The sequence below is a fragment of the Alosa alosa genome, chromosome 23 (assembly GCF_017589495.1).
Source record: "Alosa alosa isolate M-15738 ecotype Scorff River chromosome 23, AALO_Geno_1.1, whole genome shotgun sequence".
Classification (NCBI taxonomy): domain Eukaryota; kingdom Metazoa; phylum Chordata; class Actinopteri; order Clupeiformes; family Clupeidae; genus Alosa; species Alosa alosa.
The window spans coordinates 4,703,001-4,719,084 of NC_063211.1; the positions used below are offsets into that span (position 1 = coordinate 4,703,001).

At 44.1% G+C, this 16,084-nt stretch overlaps 2 protein-coding genes across 2 annotated transcripts in view; one reads left to right on the top strand and one right to left on the bottom strand.

Moving 5' to 3' along the window:
* The window catches only part of iqca1 (IQ motif containing with AAA domain 1), a 47,143-nt gene extending 42,597 nt beyond the window's left edge, over window positions 1–4,546 (bottom strand). The window contains exons 1-4 of the mRNA XM_048234200.1: window positions 3,993–4,546; window positions 2,515–2,842; window positions 1,532–1,654; window positions 1,221–1,418 (exon numbers count right to left, since the gene is read on the bottom strand). Of these exons, the coding sequence (XP_048090157.1) occupies window positions 1,221–1,418; window positions 1,532–1,654; window positions 2,515–2,842; window positions 3,993–4,003 (660 nt within the window). The 5' untranslated portion in view covers window positions 4,004–4,546. The remainder of the gene's footprint in view (window positions 1–1,220; window positions 1,419–1,531; window positions 1,655–2,514; window positions 2,843–3,992) is intronic.
* Window positions 4,547–6,866: 2,320 nt separating this feature from the next.
* Window positions 6,867–11,796, top strand: ackr3b (atypical chemokine receptor 3b). The gene is made up of 2 exons (XM_048235682.1): window positions 6,867–6,975; window positions 9,710–11,796. The coding sequence occupies exon 2, from the start codon at window positions 9,734–9,736 to the stop codon at window positions 10,820–10,822; it is 1,089 nt and encodes a 362-aa protein (XP_048091639.1). The 5' UTR covers window positions 6,867–6,975; window positions 9,710–9,733; the 3' UTR covers window positions 10,823–11,796.
* Window positions 11,797–16,084: the final 4,288 nt, after the last annotated feature.

A 16,084-nucleotide genomic window follows, 5' to 3' on the forward strand; every position in this document is an offset into this window, starting at 1 on the left:
ATACTTAAAGTGCATCTACACGTCGCTTTCACTTTGGCCATCATGTCTAAAATCTCGTGCAGGTGCCCTGTGATGTCTCTGTAGCCTGAGCACAGCGCACAGCATTCTCTCAGATCTACGTCAAAAACACAGGGTTAGATTACACGATTAGAGGACCGATAACATCCTCCCCTCGCACGCCTTCTTTCACTTCCTGTCACTCACGCCAGCTTTTCATCCTAAAGAAGCTCTGGCCCTCTGAGTGTCTTCTGCTGATGGACTGGCCATATATGTTTTATGGATGGCTGGTATCGGATGGTGCTTGTTATCTCTGTTGAGAGGACAAGGCTTTAGAAGGCAGTGGCAAGTGATGATTGACCTCATCTCACAAGGGTCATATACAGTACGTGGGGTGAGGCTTAGGTGAACGTTTCCACAAGCCTATGACTCCTCTAACACAAAAACAAAGCTTGTGTCCACCATCTCCAGCAAATTACACATGGATAAGAACATTACAACACTGAAACCTTTTCATGCACGGTTACTGTTACAGGTGGCACAAAACTCTCTTTGTTACAGATGTTCTACAAGAGATTCTGACTAATATAATACCTTTTGTTCAAGCCTTGCGCAAGCACCACTGAACACAGCTCTGTCATTGAATATCACAATACTGACTCACATGTAATATTTTTATCTCTATTTGTTTGGCTAACATCATTATCCAAAACGACTGACAGATGTCAGTTCATTGCAGGGCCAGACTTCCTGGAGCAACTTGGGATTAAGTGCCTTTTGCTCAAGAGCAGCTGGGAATCAAACTCACTACTTTCCAGGCTACTGCATACAAACAAACCCTGCTCCTTAACCACTGCACTCCTCATCAGCTTATGAATTTGATTAGATATGAAACACAATACATGGAAAATTATATGGACATGCAGTGCACATCACAGTCCTTAGTAGTGTGACATGGACATGCAGTGTACATGTAACAGAGGTCGTAATTCGTCAAACCCGCCACCTCGACACACACCGACATGGGAGTCGAACGCTCTAACCACTGAGCTAAAAGCCCAGGCTTCCAACTCAGCGGTTAGAAGCGTTCTTAAGGTTAGGGGTGTGAGGATTTACACGGGCTACTAGCACGCTAGCTCAGTTTGCCTCCGTTACATACATCACAGTCCTTACTAGTGTGCCCTGCAGGTGACCTGCCAGCACGGCCAGCATTCATAGCACACCTTCTGAATGCGCACGGCAGCAGCATCCGGGTCCAGGGTGCAGGTACTCTGGCTGTGGACCAGCTGGCTCCTGGTTTCGTCGTGGCGGATGTCTCTCATGAAGCGAGCCCTGAGGCGCCCCTGGCGTGCCCGCTCGCTCACCTGGATCAGCTGCACGGCCTCCTCCACAGACATCCCCCGCGCCGCCACGCCACACACCTGAGGGCGGAGCCAGGAGGCAGGAAACTGTGTTGAAAAAAACGTCCCAGAAGCAGGATGTGTGCTGCGTAAGATGTGGAATGTGTTTGCCACCCTGGGACATTGTCTCTTACCGACTCGTGTTGTTCCAAGTGGCCTCCTTTGGCAAGAATGTGGGCCAGCATCCTCTCCCTTTCCTTCAGGACGCGCAGTTTCTCCCTCACAAAGTACCGAGGAATCGGCACCTCCAGATCAGACTGCAACAACAATGGTGAAAGACAAATGACACTGTGACAATACTAAACTTTACTGATGTTACCACTGACTGTGGCCGTAACAACTGATTATAAAACAAACACTGATTCTCAACCAGTCTCAGTTATAATGTCCCTGTACAGTATTTCAGTATCAGTTTCCTCACATAAATGTTCTTAAATTGACCCCTGAGGGTTGTGCTTACATTTCATACCTAGCTAATTCTTGCCAAAATGCCAAGAGAAATACATTTGTAGGTTGGCCTGCCAGTCTGAATGGGGCAAAAAGGACATAGTGCCATATCCTTACGTGTCACCAAATCAGATATGAATCATCTATCTGATCCCGCCACTGCTGCGTGACTGAACACACTGGGATTTTAAGGTACGATTGATTCAAAAGGGTTTATGACACTGCTCGTGAGTGCATTCTATCTATGCACACGTCCATTCATCCAGTTCGTCTGCAGCAACATCAAAGCATATGCCAAAGACAGGATCAGGACTCCTCCGTGTTGCATAATTTGATAAATATATCACTCGTAAATCAAAAGTGTGATAAATATGATTGCAGTTGAATTTGCCTTTTTTTATTGTGTTTACACCCTTGGGCATTTACTGTTGTTACCACACAGCCAGCTAAACACAGGTGCATGTTTGTGTTGGCGTGTGCTTGTTTCAAGGTTGAAACTGTCCTAGGTTTGTTGCTTCAGGGATTTGTTTTGACAGAGGCTGTAAATGGGACCATATCATATACAAATCTGTTCCCTAGATACTTGTAACCAGACGATCTAAACAAATCAGGTTCAGATGAAAAAAATGTTGAGTAAGCATGAGGGCCCGAGGTCTAGACACAAACTCACTGGGGTCATCTTGAGGTCTTGCAGCATGTCGTCAAAATAATGGAACTCGGAGAACTCTAACTCCACCATCTCGTCCTTCAGCTCCAACAACCTTCCCATGATTCCCTCCAAGACCGTCCGCACCACCCGCCTCTTCTGCGGATGGACCATCTGGTCGGACACCTCCTCCAGGTTGCGCATGATCTGCAGGTACTTCAGATAGAAGCCAGCCAGCGTTTGAAAGATCTGCAGACGATCGCGCTGGGGTCGAGGTTGGACGATAGGGAATTCATCTTCAAGAAGGCCCTCTAACACTTTGTGGTTTGCAGCCCACATCCTGTTATAAGAGCTGAAGACATTCTTTTGGTGAGAAGTGATTCTCAGTGTCTATTCAAATGATCCCATCATCATTAACAATTCCCAAGAAATCTTGGCTGAGCATGATTAACCATTATGGTAAACAGAGGAAACAATCAAGTTAAAGTTGAAAGAAACACAAACAGCTGAGCAGGCAACATAGTAGGCCTAGTTCGTTTAAAACATATTGAACTGATGAACAGAAGAGTTGCTCATTTTCACAGTTTCCTTCTCTGTTGGTGATGTTGTGTGGGTTTTAACCGATAATGAATGCTAAGAGAGTTGATACAGAGGTGAAACCAGCTGCTTTTCTTATTTATATGTGGCTGTGCTGACGCCCTCCAGGCCCTAACGCTGTGGAGAGTAAATGGTGCTGGAGGGAACCTGAAATCAAAGGAAGGTCCCCCCAGAGTTGCTGTGGGTGAGGGTGGAACGAGAGGAGAAAGAGGAGGAGAAGGCCATTCAGATGGAGGAGTTACAATAAAACCGAGTAGGCGCCTTTTCAGATTCTCTAACTGCCCAGCAACAAAGAGTCAGACCTCAACAATTCAGCAGAATTATTCAGGAGAAACTCTGAGAGAGGATTGCTGACCAAACCTTGCACTGTGAATGTGAATCAGGGGAAATCTTTGCCCACACATTTTCTGGAGGAGATGGGTGATAACAAAGCCAAAACACAAAGACACAAAGCTTCTGAAAGAATGCAGAATTGTTTTGTGAAAAACCTCATAAACACATTACACTAGGCCTACACTAGTCTATGTGTAGCTTTGTGTGACACTTTTTCATTCAAGGGTGCTTATTGCTTTTCAGCACAAAAGCACTGAGTTGTAGCCTGTGTTGTTGTCATAGTAACACCAACACAACGTGGACTTTAAACTCGTGGGAGTTTCACTTTAAAATCTTAAAACTTTCATGAAAACATTCAAATTCCTCATCATTAAACTCGGGAAAATGCCAATTGTGATGAGTGCAAATTACACTACAAGTCGAACTCCTCCCTCTACTCCTGACCGTCACAAACATTCCACCGCATTTCTTGTTTCATTAGAACATTCCTCTACGTGTTGTTGCAGTAGTTGGACTATATGAAATTCAAATAAGACTACATGTTTACAAACACAAGAATGGAATCGGCCTACCTGTGCGACATTCTTGCAAATGATTCCTGACGGATTATTCTCTGCCCAAAGAAGTAGTGCGCAACACAAATAGGACAAATAGCCTACCGCAAGTGTGGCATCTTCCTTTGTTGACATGCACTTAAGATATGGTTTAAATATAAAAACATATATATTTCTAAATGAATATAGGGTAGGTTATTTGTAATCTCGTCTCTCACTACCTCGGCGAGAGTTATGTTACGCACGCATCGCAGTTCCTATCCCTCAGATTGATGATCAATTTAGCCAACAAACACAACCTGCTATGGAAACACACGATTAAAACGACAAAAGGCGTTGGTGATGCCACCAACAGCGCGCTTTTCCCTGGTGCATACAGTTAAACAAACTGTAAGTGGTTAGGTTACTACTGCGCGAATCTAACGCCCGTAGCGTATGCTCATTACGAGAAACCGCATAAACGGCACCATTTCAAGCCAAAATATTCAGAGCTGCACTAGACCCTAGACTATCTAATAAATGGCAAAGTTCTCTGAACCCGCTATCGCTCGAAAAAAAGCATGTTTGCTAAAGTGCTGTGCACACTGCGTCTAGCAACAAGATGCCACGCCTGCGCAATTCAACACATCTCGGGTGGTAATAAAATCATTTGAACTCTTAACCTTATCTTAATTTAAGCCAAAGAGCTTTAATGAACATTGGATTTAAATTTGGTTTGTTTGGCATCTCGCATCATGAATAAAAGTGGATGAGCCCTGTGCGTGTTTTCACCTTCCGTCATGGACCTGTACGTTTGTCCATATGAGTCATGAGATTTCATTAACCCATGACCAGCATATCTCCCAGCATTTCACTGCAAAATCCAAATGCAAAGTCGTAGCCTAGAAATGAACTGAAATTATCAAGTCAATAAAATCACTTGTTTGATGAATGAAAGTATCAGATATAATTTGGAGTGTCACTCCTTTCCAATCAAAGTAATGCAAAGGAATTGAGATGTATGTGGTTTTTATCAACAACAGATTTTGAGAACTCTACATTGGAAACAGATTTGTAAGCCTCAAAGGAATAAACAATTGACTTGGGCATATGGAAACGAGTGGTCATATGTCCTATGGTGATGGTGGTTTTGATACACAGACTCTCACTCTTAAAAGAAAAAATGTGCAAAGATGCCCATGGGGCCTGAGACCAGGAATGCAAACCCACCATGGCAAGTGGTGGGCAAACTCAATTTCCCAACATGAGGGAGATGGTCACGGGGAATACATGTCTGCCTAAAGGCTGGGCAGAGATGGACATTAGAGTTGCCTCAGTCCCAACTGAACAGTAACAGCAGTTGCATGGTGACCATTGCAGACTCCCACAGCTGAGGAGATTAAGAGCCTTGTTTAAACGGGCACTGAAGATGGTGGGAAAGGTTGGTACTGTATGATTCTGCATTCTCAAGTATCAATCATGTGCCTTTGAAATTCTCAAAGATGCTGATATTGATGTATCTGAACACCCATGTCACTGATTTCATTTGGAGACCCATCTGAGCTACTCAGACACTTCATCCATTTGCATGTGTCATAAATGGTAACGTGTCTGAATTTGTTGCACAAGACAACACAATGACTCTCTTTGTCTCCCTCAGTTTGCATTTGCATTTTATTATTTATTTGCGACAATAATGCATTCAATCAATATTATCTTAAAACTGGATCATTCTCCCAGGCCCCCGTTACAATGGGCAGTGGCTGCTGGCCAGAGCAGACGGTGGTGGCTGGGTAATAATAGAGGCACCAGCTGAGGATCCCAACAACAGGTGAACTCCCATGTGCCTAAATATGGCCCCATGGAGGGCTTTGAGCCCATGCCAGCAGGATGTACGCTGAATGAAATGGTTTCGGATTCGGAACAGGAAAAATAACAAAACAAATTCACCTGCTGCCATAAGGCAAATGGGATATAGCCCTCCATTGTGAACTTCTAAGTAGGCATGTGTACTGTATGTGCTTGCATATAGTGTGTGTGTGTGTGTGTGTGTGTGTGTGTGTGTGTGTGTGTGTACTGTATGTGTGTGTGTGTGTGTGGCCGGGTGTGTGTGTGTGACAGAGAGATAGAAAGAGAGAGAGAGAGAGAGAGTTTGCATGTGCATTTTAGTTTTTTTCTTTTTTTGAAGAGTTTGATGGTTAGAGGTTATTTTTACTTTAAATAGAAAAGATGGTGAATAAGGGAATGACAAATTATGATGGTTCCTTAACACTAACTTAACAAGAACAGAAAACGGTAGTAGAACTGTGGTAGCTAATTTATTAATTTATCCAAAATTTCTTGACAAGACTTAAATAAAGTGACAATCAACCATGAAAATCGTCAGTACGCTATCATCAATCATCACCATTAATAATTCTATAAGTATTTATGTATTCATTAACCATGTCTCAAAACAAAATCCCTTCTTGAGTACATAGGCTTCATTAGCAAAAACAGCATTGTGCGCATTGTGAATTAAACATCAATATTAAAAATGACAAGTTAAATGGTTCAGGCTACTATACTAATATTCCTACAAGACTGTGGGAATACGTTCCGCACAAATAGCGCGCGATAAACTTAATTTGTCTTATTGTCTTCGCTGTGATTCCGCAAGTAACTGAACACCAGGAAGATGTTTCCTTTGACGCACGTTGTATAGAGAAGATTTCGTTTAACATTAGTGTACTTGGATTCTAATACAGCACTTATATTTTAGGACTGGACATCCGTTGTGTCGCACGTCCTTTGAGTCCATTGTTAATAGACAGAAACCTCCATGATTCAGAGTTCCGACCTGCCTCGGTAGGCGTTACTCTCCTTGGTATATTAACAAGTGTAAAGACCCTGTTGCCGCGTAATCTCGGCATCCTCACTCGAGAGCAGACCGAGGCAAACACCGGACTGAGACACTAGTGATTTCACAGCAGACATAAACACGGGTCTGTTGGCATACGGAACAAGTAAAATATTTTCTTAGGTGAGTACACGCTAAATTTGTTTAATCGAGAACAGTTTGGGAATGTTACCAGCTTCATGCACAAAACCCTACAGTTAAATTCCGGCAAAGTTTAGATATTTTTCTCTAGTAATAGCTCGCACTTCAGCGGCTGCACTCTAACAGTTAATGTGTTTTAAGTATTAGTACCCATTGAGAAATGTGAAGGGATTTTGGGTCTCACAGCTTTGTGGCATGGATTAACAGTGCACCTTCCTCACCGACGTGTTCGAATTCTATGCGACTTTAGATTAGGCTGCATTGTATGGATGGTGCTGATAAGAGATGAGTTTGTGCGCTGCTTCACCGCAACTGGAACGAATAGCTCCAGATTTAACGTCGCAACGCCAAGGCCGGTAGATATAGTACTTACACTGATATGCAGTACACACCATTTTAAATTCAACAGAATTGTCTTCAATTGTGTTTCTACATAGAGGTAGGAATTCAATCTAGTTTTAACTGGTCGTCCACCAAGGTTGAAAATGTATTACCAGTGGCTGTCAGGAGAATGCCACAACACATTTCATTTTGTTTTAGCGAATATATAACTGTTAGATTTCAGCTAAAGTGCAATTGCAGATATCCGGCTACTAAAAACTGTATGCATGTGTTTTGATTCACATTCTGCTACGGAGACAAATTGTCGGGAAACGAAAACTGAGCTGAAGCAGCATGATCTTGAATCTTAAAAGGGGGGAAAGACATCTGCAAAAGAGGGATGAAAGAAACCGGGGAGAGGAGAGACAGAGAATGAATGAGGGTGCGTTAAATAGCGTAAATTATAAGAGAGAGAGAGGGTGCGTTAAATAGCGTAAGTTATAAGAGAGAGAGAGGGTGAGTTAGAGAAGGGTACGCGGAGACAGAGTGGGGTTGGGGGGTGTCGAAGTGGGGTGGCATTGCAGCCGGCGCGGTCTGCACAGGGAACTCTTTGTGCGGCGGTGCGTGCTGGCAGCCTGGGGCCGTGGGATCAGGTGAAGGGGCCTGGGGCCGGTGCTCACCGCGGTGTAAAATCAACAACTATATAACGGAGTTTCGGGGGGTGGAGGGCTTGACTAATGCACCACCATTTTTATGGCACCTGGAGAGACAGGTTTGAGTTTTAGGCCACTTAGCCGTCCTCTCTCACTAATGCTTTACGGTTGTAAAGGTAGAGGAGTACAGGGTGTGAAAGAGAGAGGGAGATAGCAAGAAGAACTCCCTTGGCTTTGATGTGACCTCTGCATCGACCGGAGACTGCTGTGTTCTCTGTAGCTCACACAGGATTGGGATTGCCTGGTCACATTAGGGCATCTGTCTTTTCTACTTGCATTACTCACAACGGCATTACTTTTAGTTCCCGTCTCTGTTCAGAGGTCATAACAGCTGGCTAATTTGAAAAAGAAGCCAATAATCAGGTCCCTGAAGTGATTACTGTGTGAGAATTTAATTGGTTGTTCATACCATTTCTTCTCAAATATCCATCCAACAAGCTGGTCTTCAAATGAGTGAATATGGTTGTAATGTTTCTCTAACCATTGATCTGTAGCCTACTCTAACCATTGATCTGTAATGCCATGTAAATATTCTGAGTAGTAATTTGTAGAGATTTCTTTCTTTCTTTCTTTCTTCTTTCCTTTCTTTCTTTCTTTCTTTTCTTTCTTTCTCTCTCTCCTTCTTACCCTCACTCACAGCAATCCCCCACCCTGCGTGGCTTCCATAATGCTACTCAGTGCCAGTTTAAAGCCACTGAGCATGCATCATGTGCTTTAGCAGACATTTCATTGAAGAGCTGGACCTTTCACCCCTCAGTGTCCTAGAAACACATTATCTCGGCTCCTTTTAGTGTGCGCTGAAGCGCGGAGGTCTCTGCCCGTCTGAAGAGTCTGGGCTTTTCATGCCACCATCACCTCTCACCTCTAGACAGGGGCTGAAATAGACACTTATCTGCTCATGGCCTTTAATGATTTCCAGTTTAAAGCTGCCATGATGGCTGGTATACGTAACACAGACAGACCCCTTCTCCCCTTTGTCTCCCTGTGTCTTCTTGTTATCTTGTCTTTCTACTGCATTAGAGTTATATTTTTGATGGGTCCAAAATGCTTCTCGAGTCTCATTTTGCAGCCTGCTGCCCTGTACGCCCATGGATTTAGAGGGTCCTATGAAGGCTGGTAGTGTTTGGTGTCAGTGTCGTTAGGTGTTGTATATTTGTTGAGAGTGTGGTTGTAAGGTGCAGGGTGAGGTCAACCACAGCTCTTGCAGAGCTCCTCATCGTCCACTTCCTAGTGTTCCCAGCGGGGATGGTTTGAGGCTGTTAGCTGTGGCAGATCGGTCTCAGATGTGGGTAGTGGTTTACATCAGCCCCTGATTATTTCACACTTTGATCCCTGTGACCAGGGCAACGCAAACTCCTCTGTGTTATTGGTAGATTAGGAGGGGCCTGGGAAATGTCTCTCTCCACTGCTCAAGAGAAAACATTCCTAGAAGCAGCATGAGATCCTGTCTAAGGTCCTCCAACCTCAGATGGTTTGAGATGTTTTGGGTTATGTGTATTATTCTTGTAAATAATCAGTCCCTGTTATGCACATCTTTTCCGGTCTGGATTTGAGACAGATGTAGTCTCTAGTGAACAAGTGGTACTAGAAACTAAGCAGCTTTAAACTAGCGTTGATGATGAACGATGACAGTTAAATGTCTTTGTCTTACAGTACTAATCGGCCTGTACGATCTCTTTCAGATTTTGTCCAAGTGAGAAGCCAAGATGAGTTTCAGCGACTTCAACGAACTGATGGACATCCTGGAGGAATTAAACATGACAATCCACGACGAGCATGACAACATGTCTCACGTGGAGACCGAGCGCTGCGTCTTCGGCTTCAGCCTCAACGCCGTACTCTACTCCATGTCTGTCCTCTACATCTTCATCTTCCTCATCGGCCTGGCCGCCAATGCCTTGGTGGTTTGGGTCAACCTGCGGGCTGAGCGCAACCGCTACGAGACGCACCTGTACATCCTGAACCTGGCCGTAGCGGACCTGTGCGTCGTGGCCACCCTGCCCGTGTCGGTCAGCTCCCTGCTGCAGCACGGCCACTGGCCCTTCGGCGGCGCCATGTGCAAAATCACACACCTGGTCTTCAGCGTGAACCTCTTCAGCAGCATCTTCTTCCTGATGTGCATGAGCGTTGACCGGTACCTGTCCGTGGCACTGTTCGGCGACTCCAACAGCCGCAGGAAGAAGATTGTGCGGCGGCTGATCTGCGCGCTGGTCTGGGTTCTGGCTCTCGCTGCGTCCCTTCCTGAGAGCTACTACCTGGACGCTGTGAAGTCCTCCCACTCGGAGCACGTCCAGTGCAAGGCCACGTACCCCGAGGAGAGGGAGTGGACGGCGGGCATCCAGCTCAGCTTCAACGTCCTGGGCTTCGCCATCCCATTCCCGGTCATCTGCGTGTTTTACTTCCTCCTCGCCGGTGCCCTGTCGTCCTCCACCGACCCCGAGCGCCGACTCAGCCGCAAGATCATCTTCACCTACATCATCGTCTTCCTCGTCTGCTGGCTGCCTTACCACGGCGTGCTGCTGGTCGAGACCCTGGCCATCCTCAACATCCTGCCCTTTAGCTGTCGGCTTGACCACTTCCTGTCCGTGGGCCTGCAGCTGACCCAGTGCCTGTCGCTGGTGCACTGCTGCATCAATCCAGTCATCTACAACTTCATCAACAAGAACTACCGCTACGACCTCATGAAGGCCTTCATCTTTAAGTACTCCACCAAGACCGGACTGGCCAAGCTCATCGACGCCTCCCGGGTCTCTGAGACCGAGTATTCGGCCGTGGATAATCGCGCTCAGTTGTGAGCGGGAGCAGTGACCGCTGAGAGACAGGAATCATCTCAAACTCCTGAACGGACATAAGAAGCAACTCTGTACAGCTTTTTTTTAAAAAATGTTTTTTAAAAATCTTCAATTTGTATCAAACTAGAAGATGCCTTGCTTTGTCTTACCTTGCCTTTCATTTGTAAATTGCTCCCTTTGTGATTTGTCACCTGTGGATTTTTTAAAACAGGTTTTGTTTTCTATCAACAGCGACTAACTGCTGAAAGGACTTTTAACAAAAGCACTTGAAAAAAAGTTTAGGCTGAGAGTGTCTGTGTTTAGGCCACGGACTTGTGAAAATGGCCCCTGAGTCAAACAACCCCCTGACAACACACCCACCCACCCTCACACCAACCCACCCCACACACACACACACACACACACACACACACACACACACACACACACACACACACACACACACACACACACACACACACCTCCCCCAACTGGAGTTCCTCCTTGTCTTGTTTATCAGTAGCACTCAGGACCGTTGGTGCACCATCGCCAACATGACTCCATCACCCACACGTTCTGTCAAACAGGCAGGACTGGGTTTACTTCTTTCAATCAACTTTTCACAACAACGACGTGAAGGATGTGAACACTGAAGGACAAAATGTCAGGATGTAAAATTGAGCTAGAGAGAGTGGTTGTTATGAATTTATGAATTGTTTTTTTTTTTTTGAAGCAATTTTGAGAATGAGACCCCAGGAAGCTCAAACACATCTATAGAGAAAAAAAATAATATGTCCCAGATTTGGGAAGTCTTTTGCAAAAGAGATGTTTGTTAGCCGGTATTACCAGGCAATAGTGTCTTTGGAGTAGTATTACTTTGTACATTTTGTAAATATTTCATATTTATATATTCATTTTATATATTCTTTATAGGCTATGATGTATCTGGTGTTTGTAAATGTGATATTGCAATAAAAACAACTGTATTATCTAAAACATATCGTTATTGAAAGTGTTTTGTCTGTTTTTTGCCAAGAAAATACAGGAGGAACTTTCATACAGAAAACTGCTTGACAAAGATTATTATATACAAGGGATAATGTAAAGACTATTGGTCAGTATAGTTAAACAAATCCTGAACCGACAAAAACGTCCCAGACATTCAAGTCAAGTCAGTCAAGTCAAGTCAAGTTTATTTATATAGCGCATTTCATACACAGAGGTCATGCAATGTGCTTTACATAAACAAAACCAAACAATGATAACAAATATAGTCAAAGAATAGTTCAAAAGGTAAAGATCATAATAAAAAGAAAACATAAAACGCACAAGGTAAAATCATTTAAAAATAAAGAATAATTAATAAGCAAAAAAACTAAAACAGAAAAACAAAGGCAAAAGTAGTAAAAAAGTAGTAAAAGTAATAAAAGACAGAACAACATATAACTATAAATAATATAGATCCTGTCAAACTATTAATTTCTGATTGGAACTAATTAATTGGAACTGATCTCATAGCGACTATTAGCGAGAGAGCAGCGATTTCATAACGTCACCTTGGAGTGAGGCAAAGTAGGTGGCTGGCAGATGGGTTGTAAATGAGCTCAGACATATTTTTTGTATTTTAGATTTTGGGTTAGATTTAATAGTGCTTGTTTCTCGCTAACTTTTACAAAATCTTAGGGAATAAACCCTGAACTTTTTTAATTTGTTAATGCCAAAACAGTTGGCTCCGCCATGTTGTATAATGTTTTTTCAAGTTCACTTTCAAGCAATGCACGTCTCTGGAGTAGTGTCATGTTTGGCAATGATAAACGACCAGGCTAAAGATTAGAACTATTTTTGTGGGTGGAGGATGAATGAACAAAAATCAAAATAAACAATAGAATACACAATTTTCTATCTTAAAGGTACCATGTGTAAGAATTGAGGTAAAAATATCCAAAAAATGAGCTACATGCATCAAAAGAATGAGAAGAAATAAGGGCGATGATGTCATTAAAAAAATGACAAGGTATAGTGCTTCAGAGATATCAAGCTGAATTAGCATGCTAAATTACTACCACAGCCCGACAGGTGTATACTCTTTGGTTCAAGTACGCCCACAAGCCGTGTGAGTTATTCGTGTATTGCAGTTTGACTGGCAGTTATGTTGCCCGCATACCACATCCCATGGCCGAAACTGGTATTATGACACCTGTCGGGCTGTGGCTAGTAATTTATTGTTAATTCAGGTTGATATCTCAACAGCACCTTGGCATTTATGTAATGACATCATCACCCTTATTTCTTCTCATTCTTTTGATGCGTATAGCTCATTTTTATGAATATTCTTTCCTCAATTCTTACACATTTAAAGCTAAATTAGTTGTTAATGGAACTGTTGTATAAAAACAATATGACACTTGCAGGGATGGATTACTGCACGGGCCTACCGGGCCCAGGCCCAGGGGCCCTGAAGCCCAAGCCTTTGCATGGAATCATTGCCTCAATATCAACAAATCAGGATGTAGGCTATGAATCTGATTGAATTTAGTATTGGCCATCCCCAAAATGCACCAGAATACAGGAAATCACATCAAACAAATTAAAAAATGTCTTATTAATTAAAAAGTTCATAATCCGCCCATGGGCACTTGTGCTTGTGGGGTTGGATATCCCATTGGCTGTAATTGCCTTCTGCCTTTGGCTTTGTACCTATATCCTTTACCAACCCCAATCCCACTCGTGTCATATGCCTTAACTATAGTAGAATGTAGCTATACACTACACTACACTAGTTGTATGCAGCACCAATCATATTTTCCAACCAACAGAGAGTATGTGTGTGTGTGTGTGTGTGTGTGTGTGTGTGTGTGTGTGTGTATATGCATGTGTGTTTGTGTGTGTGTGTGTGTGTGTGTGTGTGTGTGTGTGTGTGTGTGTGTGTGTTAAAGAGAGAATGAGAGAGTGAGACAGAAAGCGTCGGAGGGCCTTTAACAAGGTGAGGTAATGAGCACCAACTTGATCCCACTTACGCGTTCCATGCGCTGCTTTGTAGTTTGTAGAGAGAATCCAGGTGTGCCAGGAGACAGCCTTACATCAGCCCTACATCAGACGCTCTAGCTCTGTCTCGACTGGTCCTTCTCTGTCTCCCTCTGCTTCTGTCTCTGCCCGCGTTCATGTCTTTGTTTACGTCCATACTGTTGTGTCTCTGTGTGACTTTGGCCTGTCTCTGTCTGTGTGTCTCTGTCGCTCTTGCTCTCTTTCTCTCATCCACCACCTTCCTCTGGAGTGCATAAACGTCAGTCTGTGTGAAGTTTTGTCATCTCTGATTGATTGCCAGCCTTAATAAGATAAATGCAGTGAAAGAACACACAGAATGAATGACAGCAAGTAGAGTGGCTACACTCAGACCAAAGTCCAAAAACCCATGCAGACTTCAACAGGCTGAATGAGACGAATCTAAATGGCCACCGTTGTGTTAGTGCCATCGAGTCCTGACGCAGACGCAGACCAATTAGTGGAGTTGGTTCCCTCAGTGTCGTCCAAACGTGTCCCCTGCCCCGGGGCATTTGAACTCCCATTGTGACTCTGAGCAGCAATGGACGACCAGCTCACCTCCTGACAGGGGTCAGCCAACATGTTCCTCAAGGTAAACAGAGCTCCTCAGAAATCCTACAGCAACACACACACACACACACACACACACACACACACACACACACACACACACACACACACACACACACACACAAACACACACACACACACACACACACATACAGACACACACACGACACACATTTTTCGTTAAAATTCCATGCTTTATCTGTGTACTCAAGACAATAGCTCAAATTCCATGCTATTTTGCTCTCCCATCAGACCTCAATGGGGGGGCCAGTGCAGTGCGGACTAGTGAGGTCCTAAAGTGACACGCTCGGGTATGAATGAGCAGATCGTGGGAGCGGTGAGCTAGCGTGAATACTCTGGCTGCGCGGTGGAACAAACGGCCTTTCAGGCTCTCCCCCCCCACACACACACACACACACACACACACAGAGAGCCGCAGTGATGGCCGCTGCCACGTTCGAGTGTAAGCCTGTCATTAAAATGTCTCCCTGTGTCTGTGTCACACAACCCATGGAGAATGTGCTGTTGGGGGATAATCTGTAGGCTTGCTGCTTTAAGGTTTGAGGCTCTGTGCTGGCTTATTCTGAACATTTCCTCTCATGGATTTGCAAATGGCAGGCCACGACAGCATCTTGAAGACAGCAGAGACATATGATGGCCATAGCTACTTTTGTCAGCAGCCCAGACACATGAATGTTCAGTGTCCACTCCGAAAGCACAGTTATATAAAATAAGGCTTTAACTGGGATGACGCCATCCACTGATTTACCTGTGTGATATTTACTTGCTGTTTACCTGTTTACATTGACTGCAGTGCACATGTTATTTACTTGCATGGGTATTCCTCTAAATTCATGCGTGTAGAGTGGGATCAGGGTCTGTGCAGACCAAGAACGCGGATCCTATTTTAGGCCTAATTACCAAACCCTTTGTTGGCAGCCCAGGCAGCCAGGCTGTAAAGAAGGCCAGTCTGTAAAGACAGGGGCAATTATTGCACTGGTTGCTACTGAAAAAAAGACAACATATGTGGAGGCTAAGAAAGAGCTGCAGATGTTTGATTGTTAAGTCATTGTGTTACTTGCTAGTGTTTGGCTCAATAGTGTTGTTGTTTTGTTGTCTTGTGCTGCACAGTTCTCACAGTTGACAGTTAGTGAAGCATTCTGATCATATACACATACTGCCACAAATGTAAATTCATGATATTAACATTACAGGTCTGTGGCATATTTAAAAGGGCAGTTCAAGACTCTGGTTGAAAGTCTGTTTGAGTTCTACAACCAATCCAGCCAATGAAACCTCTTCCTTGAATGCATTTGACGCAACTTTGCTGATCGGCTGGAATAGTGTACGGCTCGATCTGGGCCATTTAGTTTTTTCCTCATTTATAGTTGGGTCTGGACGGGTTTCTTGAGCACACCCACATAGAATGGGCAGCTGGTGGACCTTGAGGAGAAATTCTTCTGAATTTGACAAAGCGTGTTTTCCCTTCCTATGGACAACAGGACCATCCGCCCTCCGAGGGGAAAGTAACGAGGGAGGGAAAGAGTGAAAAGAAAACGAGGGAGGGAAGTAGGGAAAACAAAACGAGAGAAAGAGTGTTGTAATACAGTTGCCTCAGATTTTCATACATCAAAACCACCGCCCAAGATATTACACCAGCGAGTGGAGATCTCC

Bases quoted from the DNA above. Each gene is read 5' to 3' on its own strand.
- ackr3b (XM_048235682.1), top strand. From the start codon at position 9,734: ATGAGTTTCAGCGACTTCAACGAACTGATGGACATCCTGGAGGAATTA.